This window comes from Amblyomma maculatum, chromosome 4, assembly GCF_055883805.1.
Source record: "Amblyomma maculatum isolate TAMU_Amacu chromosome 4, ASM5588380v1, whole genome shotgun sequence".
NCBI lineage: Eukaryota > Metazoa > Arthropoda > Arachnida > Ixodida > Ixodidae > Amblyomma > Amblyomma maculatum.
In genome coordinates this window covers 39214212-39229086 of record NC_139347.1, presented here as the reverse complement: position 1 = coordinate 39229086, position 14875 = coordinate 39214212, and the positions used below count along the sequence as shown (strand labels likewise).

General features: G+C 45.0%; 1 protein-coding gene across 1 annotated transcript in view; it reads right to left on the bottom strand.

Annotated features, from left to right (window-relative positions):
- LOC146190774 (uncharacterized) overlaps positions 1–14875 on the bottom strand; it is a 40280-nt gene that overhangs the window by 13561 nt on the left and 11844 nt on the right. The window contains exons 5-8 of the mRNA XM_084601155.1: positions 14412–14714; positions 13502–13737; positions 12254–12354; positions 10834–10904 (exon numbers count right to left, since the gene is read on the bottom strand). Coding sequence (XP_084457281.1) covers positions 10834–10904; positions 12254–12354; positions 13502–13737; positions 14412–14714 — 711 coding nt within the window. The remainder of the gene's footprint in view (positions 1–10833; positions 10905–12253; positions 12355–13501; positions 13738–14411; positions 14715–14875) is intronic.

Genomic DNA, 14875 nt, shown 5'->3' with positions numbered 1-14875 from the left:
GGAAAACAGCGCAGATTGTCATGATCCCCAAACCTGGCAAAAAGCTACAGACTGAAAATATAAGACGAATTTATTTGATATCGTGCGTAGGGAAACTCCTGAAACACGTCATCCTAACAAGGCTATACAGATACATGGAAGACAATGGACTCTACCCAAACTCTATGATTGGCTTCAGATCTGGTCTGTCGACCCAGGACATCAGGCTGAAACTCCAACACCAGATCATTGAAGCGCATACTAAAGACATGCGATTTATCCTGGGCATGGACTTAGCGAAGGCCTTCAATAACGTCAAACACAAAGCAATACTTGAAAACTTACGAGATCTCGGCGTAGGTGAAAAAACTTACAACTACGTAATGGACTTTCACTCAAAGCGAGAAGCAACCATTCAAATTGGGGAACACAAGTCGAACAAATTTAAGCTGGGTAGCAGAGGAACACCCCAGGGCTCAGTCCTCTCGCCGCGGCTCTTCAATGTTGCATTCATCAAGCTTTCATGAAAGCTAGAAGAAATTGAGGGGCTAAACCACAGCCTATACACAGCCGATATCACACTCTGGACCACGGGGGGCAGTGATGGACAAATTGAAGACATCCTTCCGGCAGCTGTGAAAACTGTTGAAGAATACGTAACCCCTAGAGGCCTGAAATGCTCTCCCGAAAAGTCCGAGAAGCTTTTGTACGCAGCAGATTGGACAAAGAACAACCGAGAATCTAACTAAAGACAGGTGGAGTTCCCATCCCCAGAGTGGACAAGATTAGGATCCTAGGTATGTGGCTGCAGGAAAATGGTAGCCACGGACAAACTATAAAGAAACTCGAAGGCTGCGTTCAACAAACGATACGTCTAATTAGACGCATCGCAAATCTCAAGTCGGTCATGAGAGAAGCAAACCTCCTAAGACTTGTACATGTCTTTGTCATCAGCAAGATCGCATACCCAGTCCCGTACTTACACCTCACCAACTGCGAAAAGGCTAAGACCGAAGCAATCATCAGGAAAAGCATAAAAACAGACCTTGGTCTCCCTATCAGTACGTCTACGAAGCGGCTAATGAAGCTGGCGGGGCACAATACGCTGTCAGAGGTGAGGCCAACTAAATCTCCAGTACGAAAGAGTGGCAAAGACCCGGACAGCAAGAAGTATACTGCTATAACTAGGCATTCAATATGAGAACCAAGGGGACCAGAAGATGGATGCCCCGATGGAAGTCAGGAAGCGACTAAAATATCCCGCTTCCACAAAACATGCATCATCCAGAGCATCATTCAGGAAAGGAAGAAAAGGGCGCAACCACTGCAGAAGGTATATTAAGGAAGACAGAGCGTGGTCTATGTCAACGCCGCCGAGTATGAGGACAGGTCTTTTATGGTTGCGGTAGTGTCAGATGAGCAAAATATAAGGCTCAGTTAGGACGAGCTTAGCTCACGCGGCTGAAGATGTGGCAATTGTCCTTGCAATAGCAAGGACAATAGCTACTACAATTATAAGATTCGAAAATAGCAATATGCAATTTTTTCGAGGGAACAGTCTCTTCACAGAAAAAAATGATACTGAGAACATGTCAGGCTAATTTTTGGCACCCGCCCACTCCCGGCTTCAGGAAAATGAGGGAGCTCATAAGCTTGCCCGCGGTCTCACCTTCCGTGTAGACTCTGGTCCTCAGTACATTCTTAGCAGGGATAGGTTAGTCAGCTGCAAAGTGATTACTGAGCACTGTCGGCTAAGCAGGGTAGAATACCCACCGGCAGATAGGACACTAAATAAGATCCAAGAAAGCATTTGGAGGCACTTACAAACAAGGAGTTTCCGAATTCGTGCTACCCTAAGTCAGTGGTACACGGAACAATTTTCAGATGGGTGCAAACTATGTCAGGATAAGGCGGATCTGGTACATATGATATGGACGTGTCCGGACATAAAAAGATATAAATGAACAAACAAAAAATATAAATGAACAGACAAAAACGGAAGAAATAATTTTGAGAGACTCTACTGTTGAGCTCACACCCCGAGACTCCGCTAGGTGTAATCCGACTGGCCGAACACGCCGCCCGGGTTCAAGGGCTCCAGACCGTCGTGTCGGTGGATAGGTCGACGCCTTTCCTGTATCTGTTGTAGGTTAAAGTTCTACCATCACCACGCTAAGCTGGTTACCTGAAGTTTCTTATAGTCCAACCCTCGACAGCGTTCAGCAAAGTAAAAATTTCTTAGATGTATCTTAAGAGGAGAATGGCGAAAGCTTACCCTTCCTCTAATTTGCGTCTCATCGTTTGCCTCTTATCGGCATTCGTTGCAATGCTACATATAATTATAATTGATTTACAGGAAAGGGAAGGCGCAGTATCTGTCACACTTTCTCTGGCAAGTGTGAGATCGGACGGTACACCACTGCTCATGTCGAGCGGCGTTCCTTGGCGCGCGTTCAAGTGTGGGATTGCAGATGGCAGGATCGCTATACAAGAACACATATCGCGAAATCTCACGGAATATGACAGATCTCGCGCACAACTCTCGCGCACGGGATTTCGTTCCATGAGCCGAGAAAAGCTTTCGCCTTAATAAAGCAGCGGATATTTTAAATCTGATTCTTGTAAAAGTACTCTTTTTTGTTTCAAAAATATGAAGGGTCAGCTTCAGTTTTTATTCTTTAGCTGGACATTAAGAAACAAAGTTAATAGGCAGTTTCGCTACAAGGAACAATTCTTTGAAAATATGCTAGTGCGAAAAACTACGGCACTTAGACGTTACTGAATAAACAATCAGGGGATTACTTAAGGACGGTGTTAATTTTGACTGCTCAGCAGCCACGATAACCCAACGATAATTACAGTTTAATGCTTCGTATTGGGAAAACAATGGAAGAAGATGACGAGACAAGAGAGAGAGAAGAGAGAGAGAGAGAGAAAAAAAAACAACTAATTGGCTCAGGGAAGTATGTTGGTGCTTTTCCTTAGTCCAGGATCTCAATAGCTTCGGCTGCCTCCCAGGCCCTGGTGAGCAGCGCACCCGTGGGCGCAAGCAGTCCCATTTCGCAGTAAACGCTCACAGTAAAAGCGATTGTGGGTTCAACCTCAGTCCTTGTCTAATATTATTCCCGATAAGACAAGGACGGGCGCTGAACTTATAACCTCTTCGACTGTGAAAGTTTCACAAATTTATATGCCCACCGCGCCAAGGTTACGGATTGCGCATGTGCAAATAGACCCGGCCTTTGGCCAGCTCAATGACCGAGAACTGGCCTATATTCACGCATTCGTAAGTGATAACGTTAGCTCTGACTGCGTATACATTTTCGAAACGCCATAGTGAAAGCCCTCGGAGATACAGCGCTGGTAATTGTCTGCATGTCTTCGTTCGTTGCCCCCTATCTCTCTAATCGCTTTCGAAAAGTAAACTCTATAATATCTGCCACGGGTGAATTGCAAATGCCTACCAAGTTTGGTAACTTTTCACATATAAAAAACGAACACAATCTTGACTGTCGCATTCAAGGAAGTAAAAAAAGAAAAGAGGAAAATATCATTCTCCCCTTGCCCGGTTTTCAAAATGGATGCGTGACCTTATTAACTTTTCGCGATTCAGTGAGGTTGAGATGAAGCGCAGGGACGTTTCTGTAAAAAACAGCTTTTCCAGACAAAAATTAGTCAGAAACGAACGGCTGCGATGACACACGGGGCGCAACTGACGACTGAAAGTGAAGATAGAAACGTGTATAGAGAGGGCGCTGGCTGTAGCACGCACCTGGTCTTGAAATTCGCTGCTGTATAGCCGAGCGCCAAACTTTGTGTCCGCGTATGTTAGTCAGCGAGTATTCTTCTGCTTTCTGCGCACTTTGTTCAATGCCGAAGTGCTTTTTAGCCAAACGCCCAAGTGAGGGCACAATCGAAAATAGGCATAAAGATTATCAATCGAACAATAAATAGGAAACTGTCTAATTAGTTAATTGACATAATTTTTAGAGTAACGCTGTAAATCATGGTGTTCGTCGTTGTGCAGTGTGTGTGATCAGTTTGATAAGGTTGGACATTTAATTTAACGTCACCGTAAATCTTGTAAGAGAGAAACTTTTGCCTTTCTCTTTCATTGCAATGGGGCCTGTGCGGCGAGGATCGATCCCGCGACCTTGATTTCAGCAACAGCCATTGAATTTAATGTTGAAAAAAAAAAATCTGAAATTCGTCTCCTTGCCCTGACCCAGACAAACGTACAAACGCACGCACAAATCAGAGCCATCGAAGTTATCAAAAAGCGCAATTTCTTTCGATAGCCTTTTCTATACCGCATTTTTCGTGCATATGTACACAACACATTGCTGCTTTTGCAACCTCTGCGCTGCTCAGCGTTAGAGCGTTGTGGAAATGTAGTCTACTTCGTTCAAGAAAGCACTAAAGAGCGCGCTGAGGCTATCACCATTGGAGCAGGAAAAGACATACAATGGAGAGGAGACATGTGCTTGGTGACATATATGACGCGGCTCAACGAGGTGTTTTAATTGCAAACTTGCGCGGATAGGGCTTTCTTGGTTCGAATCAATTTAGAGGCTGATAGTGATCTTCGATTGATCTCTAACAGAATACTACTGGGACGCTTCTGGCCCATAAACAAATGAAAATAAAAGAATGCATTTTTATCTTTGTGGTATAGTCAGTAGAGTTGCGCTGACAATCCATTTTCTTTTCCTTTTTCGCAAAATGGCCCTCTGAAATTTGAGGAAATCTATCCACACGCAAAGCCGATCTGTTTGCGAGATCTAAGGCACGTTCGGCCGAGTCATGATTACTGCGCGCCCGCGCCTGTGCCTATATATTGGTGGCATCAAGGAGCTCATCTGGGCTCAACGAGAAATCAATACGCGGTGGCTGTCGCTTTCCCGGACGAGTGGCAGCACGAGGATCAAACTCCTAGGCCACGCAAGCACGTTCACAGAACTTGAAACGTCGGGTAGTAGCCTACGCTGCCGCGCCATGCACTTGAAGGTGGAGTTTAAGTGTCCGCCATAATTTGTGTTCCCTTTGATGGCCACATTGCCTCAGACTGCTGTTAACTTCGATTGCATCCGGCGCGGTTTTTGTGTTCAGATGCACGCACGTCGTGATACCGTCCCTCAGGAAGTATATACTATCGACAACAATAGTTTATGGGACGCGGATGCACAAAAAATAATTTATTTCGGCGCAGTCACAAGAAAATTCTCTGAAGCGCCAATAGTTAGAAAGGGAATTCGGTCACACATACGCTCGTGACAATATCAGGCAACTAGATCAGCACAGTGACTGCCTGGTTTTCCGAAAACACGCGTCCCGTAAACTTTTTCTGTCAATAGCACGTTGCAAACAAATAACACAAACATACTGTTCAAAAAACGTTATTATATTACTCGAAAAGCATACTTTGAGATTTCAAATGCCAAACGTTCAGATCGAATAGAAAGCGATTAAGTGAACGGGCCTATCTGCTTTGTTTGGAAGAGCTTTCACAGCTTCTCTAACGCTGCATGGTTCTGTGCATATACAGATCTACAATAATAAAAATAAAAAAAAAAGATATTGCTGCAGCTGTGCTATTTTGGAGACAGCAATTGCATTCGAGCATTCGACAACAAAACGAAATTGAAAATTGCGAAAAGGAACCGTGCAGGGAACTTATTCTATAATAAGATTTAAAGGAAAGCAATGCTGACAGGCACGAGTAAGGCGCTCTTTCGAAACTCATCAGAGCCCAGCTCGACGCTAAGCCAGGTGGGATTTTGCCTGTCACGCGCAAAGCCGCGTTTTTGGAAAAGCATTCTCGTGACGAATGTTCCTCTTTTGTCTATCCTTCATATTAGTTCGTATCAGTGTTCTTGTTTCTTCACGGTATGCGATGTAGACATATACTGAGGGCAAAGTGCTTCCCTGTTCAGAAATAGAATTCAATTAAATCGGTTACTTTGGCTTAAACATACAAAAGGGCCTATTTGGGTCACTTAAGCTGGTTCCATATTTAGGAATCTCCTTTGTCTCGTGTAATTTTCTCGTTCTGTTCTTCTTTCTTAACAAAACATCATCTCGCTGAGAGCCGCGAAACGACGTGATGAATGTCGTAAGCCAGCAAGATCACGAAACCAGAAGCGGCGGGAAGAAAGGGTGACCGAAAAGTGAATATAACGAAAGGAAATTTGTTATCTCAAAGAAAAAAAAAACAAAACAAAAAAAAAACACTTCTGTTCTCTTCTAGGTACAAGGCAGACAACGGAAGATTGATCGTTATGAAAGTGTTCTTTCGACACGTGCCTAAACATGAGTAACGCATGAAATGCCTGGGACATAGCAATATATATATTAGAGTCCAGTGGCAATATTTCACATATAGACAAAATGCTAAAGCAGATCTTTGCAGTATGCTATTTTAAAGCATAAAGTGTTTTCTATATCTTTATCGCAGCACACGTCGGCACAAGATTTCACCCCATCTTTATGTCAACTTCTTGAAGCAAGTTATGTCGGTAGTTCTGCCAGTTGCGTCAGCTAGCAGCGGGGGGCGCAGGGCTCCTATGATGTTGACTTAAAACTTTCAGTTACAGTTAGACGTTCCTCTGAATCTGAACAAGCGAATGACAGCGATAACTCCCCTAAACCGACATATGGTAAACAAATGAAGATTGCAGTGTGATGCGGGGATGAAAGGTAAAACTTTAAAATACTTAGCCAATTTTTATGAACTCCTCAGAGATGCTGCATCCATAATTATGCCATTAAAACATAACAAAAATAGCAATATCATATCTCTAGTCTGATAAAAGTTGTAGTCTAGAGGATAAAAGTTACAAAGCTAAAGGTAAAAGTTGTAAGATGCAGGTGAAATACTAAAATCGTACGTGTGCTGTGCTGTGCGATGTCAGTGCACAATAAAAGTCTCCAGGTGATCGAAATTATTCTGCGGCCCTCCACGACGGCACCTTTTCTTCCTTCTTTCACTTCCAATTTCCTCACGGCGCAGTTCAGGTGTCCACCGAGAAGTGTTTCATATACAACGTCTTACCCTTCATATACAAACAAATTTGTTTTTCAGCTTATTTAGTTTCTTTTGAGAATAAGGGTTTCCCTTAGAATTTTAGACAACCAGACCATTCTTTGCATATCTCTACTGAACATAAAGACGCGGTATCAAATTCCGGCCGCAGCGGCCGCTTTTCTATAGACGCAAAAAGGATGCTTTTTTTTTTTTTCTGCCTTCAAATATTTCTGCCCTCACATTGAGTTTTACCCGTTCTGATGATATTCTAAAGGTGCTCATCGCATGGTATGTTCCAGCTAGTCAATGCAATAGTTTCGTTATTCCTATCAACGACTACTCGCAAGGCCAGGAATGCGTCGTTTTTGCTTGCAAAGTTCGACTGAATATTTGAGAAAACGTCTGGAAAAGCCAAAAATCGGCCAAAAATATAAAGAAAGAAATTTGAATGTTTTTCATGGCGCCGCAGATTGGAAACACCATTTCGGGGTACTTTTGGCGACAACTCGAGCGCCAACTCGGGCAGGGGGAAACACTTCCCTTTCTGCATTTCTACTGCGCATATCATGACCACATTTGGAATACATAAATGTACATATTCTTTGTTAGTTTTTGATCCTTGTATAGCCAAGCTCCAGGAATTTAATTGATCGATGTCAGATTTTTGTCCCGCGTAACCCACTTTCAGATTGTTTCTTCTTTTTTTTTTTCCTCTGGTGAACATGAACAACGGACTCAGCTACGTATTGTGTATACGACTGTAACGCCTTCCAGTGTGTACGATGGAAGGTAATTGTGAAATTCTGCAGGCGTGATTTGAACGATAACATGCGCAACACTACCCCAGTCGAGCGGACGGATGTAACTTTGGCGCGTGCACTTCTGACTATACGGAAGGAAGACTTCCCCATTGATGACCGGCAAGTGCGGCATAAAAAGCCCACCTAAATGAACTTCTTAGGAAAACACAATTAGCTAAATAGCTTTCGTACCCCAGCTGCGTTGAATATCAAAATCGATGTTTCGCGATTGTGAACGTATATATAGTATAAACCAACCAAAAATTCCAGATAATAAAGGAAGCACCAGTAGCGCAGGAGAGCTTTACGCGTTACCGTCAACTTGAAGTATACCCCGCGTCGGTCGACAAAAATGTCACTGAGCTGTAGGCTTATATGTGTCTTGTTGCGATGCCGTTCATGAAAATACGAACAGCAGTGCAAGCACTGCAACCGCCACTCAGTATATGCACGCAAGCCGAATTTCGTGTCACAGAATAGAAGTCTGTTCTTATGTTTATCTTCGCAAGGAGCACGCGCCGTCACAATCTATGAAGCAGCGCGGGGAGCGGGTAGAAGTGCTCTTTGTTGGCCACTCTGGCACGAGGCAGAGGCGGCCACTTTGTCATGGCGCACAAAAAAAGGTTTTCCCCTTCCGCTTTCTCTCTTCCTCTCTCTCCCTAACAGGAAACTGGCGACCTTGTTTACAGCAAGCTCAAGGTCGCCACAAGGCCGTCTTATCTATACAAACAGTAACTGGACAAAAGTGATATACGCCAATGCTTACAACCTCATCGGAGTTCCCCATTCTCCTGGAGAGTATAGGGAATGTTGCGACTGAAACTTCCATGATTGCAGCAACCCAGGCTGATCTAGGTTACTGAAATAAAAAAAGAACAGTAAGTAACGGAGTGCTGCGATGCACAATCAATCTTTCTAGTCCTATAAACGAGCAAGCATTGCCATCACTGTCGTGCTCGACAAATTCAGCCCACAAAGTCTCGCTTTAAGGTCTTCAATCTTTCTCTGCACTTTGTCTTGCATAAAGAAAAAGAAAACCCGGAAGGATCTTGAAGAGACATCAACGTTGCATACGCAAGATATCAACGACTCTGTGCTGCGAACATTCGCTTTTTTTTTCACATGGCTGCTAAAAAGGCACACACGGAAGATGGATAGTACCCCGCATGCATTCAGGCTTGTGACATCGAAAATTTGCCAATTTTATAATTGTTATACTAACTAAAGCCTCGTAGAATTTTCAAACAGTGGGCACATTATGTTGCTCTCTGGTATCTTAGCTAACATTCGATATGATGACTACTTTAAATGCTACCTCTCACTGCGCAGAACAGCACAAAGTATGGCATGTGCGAGAGTGCCGTGAATGGCTACACCTGCAATTTTTTGTCTTGTACAGTGTTTTAAGCTCATGAAACATATATCTATGTAGAATGTTGGTGGATCAGAGGAGGCCAGAAAAGGACCAAACACCTGACTTCCTAGCGATTTAGCTTGCGGAAAAAGCTTATTATGGGATGGGCGCTTCCTGAATCGAGATATGAACTATTATTTTTTCGGTTAAAAACTCCAAATGTGGACTGAGACGAAAAAAGTTGGCTGAAGGCTTAGCCTGGTTAAGCCTGGAAGATTGCAAAAGCAATACCCTTGGCTGCGCCTTGTTCGGCAGCTGCGCCCCGACTACTGCGAGGAGCCGAGCCACAGCCCCATTTATCCTCCTAGCGTGACGTCACAAACAGTGAGCGCCCTCTCTCGGCTGCGACACAGCGCCGTGTATGGACTCGCCGCCACCATCCGATGGCGCGAGCTGGGGCCCCGTCTCTCGGTCTGGCGTGACGTCACACGGTCACGTGAAAATGGCGTGACGTCACCGCTACGGCTAACCAATGTATATACGCCAGTCTTTAGTCGCGGAGGTTCCAGCCCCCGTTCCTCAGGCCTGCGTGCCAGGAGCGGGGAGTAGGGGGCCTCCTAAATCGGTGGAAATTAAAGTTTTAAACAATCAATCAATCCTGTAAGAACTCACCGCCACCATCCGATGGCGTGAGCTGGGGCCCCGTTATAGCCCCGTCTCTCAGCCTGGAGTGACGTCACACGGTCGCGTGAAAGGTCATGTATGGAGGCGCCACGGCACGCCAAAGGCTCGAAGTGCTAGCAGTATTTCTTTCGCAATAAAGAAATTAAAACCGAAGTTGAAGATACGCGCAGGGTATAAGTAGAAACATGTCCTCGCATCCCAAGAACAGGTCAGACTCGGTAAGACAGACCAGAGAGAAACGGCAATAATGAAAGTTGTAGACAACGGAGAGTGTTGGATTTCCTTATTCACAAAAAATCCAAGTGTCAAAACCCGACATACTGTAATTTACTCACTCGACAAACGCCGCGAAAGCTCAGGGAATACACAACAGTCGGGTTCCTAACCGAAAGTTGCGAGATCGCATACCGACTCCGGCAGTTACATCGTCAAAACGCAAGAGTATTGGTTCGGTCCTTCTAGAGGGTTTAAAGTCTCAGTGATTCAAGCTATGAGGAGCACTCTAGTGGAGCGCTACGAAAATTTCGACCCTCTGAGGTTCTTTAAATCGCACTGACATCTCACAGCACACGGGATGCCTTTCTTTCCGCCTGCTTGGAAAATGCAGCCGTCGAGATCGGGATTTGATCCCGCGTCCTTTGGGTCCGCAGTCAAGTGCCCTAACCACCGAACCAACATGGCGAGGAGCTCTTTCTATCGGACTCATCTGCTAAATATTTGTGCATAAAAACTAAGCGTACCATGCAGTAACTGCGAAACGCTGATGTGCCGCACATTGCAGAAATGAATCAATTAAATGAGAACTTCAAGAGCAGAGAATTGACGTTTGCCGCATGTCAAAGGCGTTTTCAAGATAAACTATGCGCCCAGTTCTCCTGTTTTGGGCTTTGCCGCATAACGCAAGTGCTCTAGAAAGAAGCTCACTTACAAAGGTGAGTAACGTATCTCAAAATAAGATTGATTGAGAAATACAACATTAATAAACCACTTACCGAATTCAGGAAGTTTCCAGCCACAAGTATCATGTAGAGGACTTCATGTAGAGCTTTACAGTCTTGTATTTCTGTGTAATAAACCAGCAGAGTCGTTTTCTCAGATGGGTCAAACAATGAAAAATAGCGTCGCGACAGCATTTATTTCGACGATACTAGCTGGAGTACCGCTGTATCATAAAGAACAAAGTAAAAGACAAATCTGCGCATCAGTCACTGTTCCTGCGTCTCTAATCACTTAACATTTTCAAGACAGTATCTATGCTGCCACTTGAAAACGGAGCCTAGTACAATGTACAGAGACTGGCCGACATTGAGAAAAAAATGTGTAGAGACAATTTGCAAGTCTCTTGTGTTTAATTCAGAATGACGATTGCACAAGCGGAAATCAAAGTTTCGATGTCTCTATGTTAGAAAATCTTTTTGTGTCATACTGACGGCCGGCATTTATGGACTTCAAAGCTATAGCAATAACCAAACAAATCAGCTGTAGCTTTTGTGCAGTCCTAGCGCTAATAAGGGATGTTATTCCGACGCCAAAAATTTGGTTGTGAGTTCAATTGGTGTATAAGAGCCAAGCACTTAATTTCATATCACACTTTCAAGTTGGTTCTTATACTTTATTACGTCATACACGTGACCGGGCCTTTTTCTGGAGAAAATATCGAGCACATATATGTGTAATAATGAAGAAAACGAAAAACAAAATCACAGTAGAAATTGTAAAGAAGTAGTGACGTAGATTAAATTTTACATTCATAAATCCTGAGGCAATATCTACTGCGTCTGTTGAGGCATCATTAATGGTCTTTCTGCATATTTTTATTTGAAATCTTTTTTCTCTGAGCGGCAGAAAAAGTTCGCACCTGAAATATGTTACAGCAAAGACACTTCTATGAAAAATAAAAATTGCACCAAATTCACACTACACATGATGCACCAATAATGCAAAAAGACAAATTTTAAAAATTTGAAGGTTTTGGTTTGGTTTGGAGGGTTTAATGTGCCCAAAAAACTCAGGTTATGAGACGCCGTAATAGAGGAGTCTGAAAATTTCGGCCAGCTGGCGTTCTTTAACGTGCGTTGGCATTGCACAGTACACGGGAGCCTTGCTTTTCACCTCCATCGAAAACAGGCTGCAGTGGCCAGGGTTCGATCACGCATCCTTGGGAAACATCGAAAAGGATGCGCACAATATAAGTAATATTACAATAAGACTTTGTTTCTCGAGGCTATAAAACACATAAATATACCAACAGGTAGAAGTACGTCAAGAGAAACCACGTCAAGAAAAAAAAAATCGTGCTTTCTGGCTTTGCGCACAAAGCAATGTTAAGAGAAGCTACTGTCTTTAACAAGATAGACGCCGGTTTACGCAGGGTCTGAGGGCAAGACGAGGTAGATGCGAATAAATTCTGACCTTTGGCAGCGTTTCTGAGACACTTCATAGACGCCTCGAGCGAAGCTACGATTGTGGGCAGTTCCTCTTGCAGCAAGAGGCTTTCCACGCGCAGTCGATAGCTGAAAATATTTTGAAAAGAAGAGAGCGTAAACGCGCTGTCAGAGTTTCATCATTTAGTAATGCTCTATTAAGGTTGTCAGCGCTGTTTAGGCATGGTCAAAATATTATCCACAATTACATGTCCCAGCACATGACATATAGTGTCGCACAAAGTTTACAATACAATCCCTCTGGTTTACTACTGCATTGCAGGAATTTTATTTCAATTTCGTTTCGCATGTAGCGAATTCATTATTATAGCATTAATTATTCAGTTCATTTAGCCGCATTTGGTCGTCCTTCGTCGTACACATATTCATGCCCGTGTTCCGCACTTCTATATATAGTGAAGAAATCAGAAATCAGAAGTGTTACCGACTGCGTCGTGTAAATAATTTTGAATAAACCTCGCTAGGCTAAAGTGTTTTAACATACCGCGATGCACAACAGCTGTCTGCTTCCTCGATGAGCCAACTGCTGGCTCCCTTACGACTGCGCAGGCGTAGTCTTAGTCTTGTGTGAGCAGATTACTCCCAATTCTCATCGGAATATGCTAAGATACCCCCTTACGTTGTGCTCCTCTTCCCTAGCCGTAATTCACCACGCGCAGCATCATTTCTATGCCCCAGCTTAAAATTACTGAATAATTCTTATGTCTCTAGTCAGTCTCATCATTCTCGCGGATGCAGTATCAATAAAGTACTAACAGGAATTTTACAACGGCCGTTAATCAGAAAAAGTTTCCAATGGTTACGGCGCGGATATTTACTGCAGGCATTCTCTGACGTAGCCTGCGACTAGTTGACGTCACCCGCCTGTTGTGATGCGATCTGGATAGTCCTGGGTCATGTGAGCCGCAGCCAATACTTCCATCTCTAGTCGAGAAGGCCTAACCCCTGACGTATGCCCGTTGCAAAGAGTTTTGGGGCTTTAACACAGTTAAACCGAGTGTATACGCGAAATCGTGCATGCGTTATCGCTAAACTCCGTGACTGATAACGTCAGTCAGATGCTCATCTGGGGGACGTCATCTAGAAATGTCGTCGAGACAAATGTTATAATGGGGACACCAGTTGAATAAAGGATACCTAACCTATATCTAAATCTTTGTCGCCGCTGTCCAGCGCAATTCAGGCCATTAATCCTGGAAAGATCAATTGTTCTTACTCTGGGAGGCGCAGGATCCTGGCGAGAAAGGCCTCGGGCGGGGCCATCTGCCCGGGCTCCCGCTCCAGCAGCGCTGCCTCGAGCGCGGCCGCTGACTCCGGCGCAGGCAGCAGCGCCTGCAGTGCGCGAAGTTTGTCGGCGCCTAGGCTGGCCCCTGCGCTTCCCCCTCGACCCAGCAGCTCCAGCAGTAGTGCCTCGTCAGCTTGGCCGCGGAGTTGCTTGAGGAAGATGCCAACCTGCGCAGAGGAAGGGTGACGCGCGCTGAGTAGAGGACGTTTACGGAGCCACTCCTCATTACCATACTTAAACAGAGGTGTACGTCCACAGAACCCTTCAGTTCTGTTTTAAAGCATATTTTCTTGGGCATTCTGCTACTGGCAGCACCCTTGCCAGACGCAAAGCCAAATAAAGGACGGAGAATAACCATATGTGCATCACGCATGGAATGATACACAAATCATATTTGCGGCGATGCCAGGCTCGGTTCTGGCTTTCGCAAAGCAGTAGGGCCTTTTGCACCATCTCTACCCTACCCCGTCTATCCTCCTTATTCATTTAGGCCTAATAACAAACCCCCCCCCCCTCCCCCCTCTGAATAAATGTACATTCACTCACTCAATTTTATTACTCATTGACCTCATTCAAGGCATCTTTTTGTTTATGTTTTTGACATGCTCCGCGATACCTTTGACCCGGTATGCATGCAGTACCATAAAAAAGAACGAAGAGTGGGGAAATTAAGGGCATGCCATTCGCATTGGAAGCAGTGACAGAAATATGCGAATAAAATATCCTATACAGGTGAAATAAAAATTGCTTCCCCTTCCTTTTGTTTCAGCTCTCCCTGCATTAGGCCACGCGTCAACGCACGTCATTCGCACAGCGCTCCATCGTATACATCACAGCTCACCTGCAGGCTTCTCTGCGCGTCGAGAATCCTCAACGGCGCTTCGTCTCCTGACCGTCCGGAGCCCAGATCTCGCGTCCCACGGCCCGGGCCCACTTCGCTGCCGCTGCCTGCACCTCCGCCACCGGTGCCTCCAGCCGAGCTGGACCCACCGCCGGAGCCCAAGACGTGCGTCGCAGTGGCCGGCTGTGAAGGCTGCTGTTGGCAGAAGAGGCCCTCGAGGTGCGCGAAGTCCAGAGGGGCTCCTGAATCAGAGTGGGCCTCGGCGATGCGGCGCCACAGACTCTTGCGGCCGCCAGCCACCACCTGCGTGGTGGACGTCGAGCGGTGGGACAGCCGGCCATTGAAGCTTAACCTGGACAAGTCTCCTAATGAATGTCATATTCTCGAGACGCCGCCAGTGACTTAGAAGACGTTTGCTGGTTGTCGTTGTATAGGATAACGATATCACCTTTTTTTAATGTAAG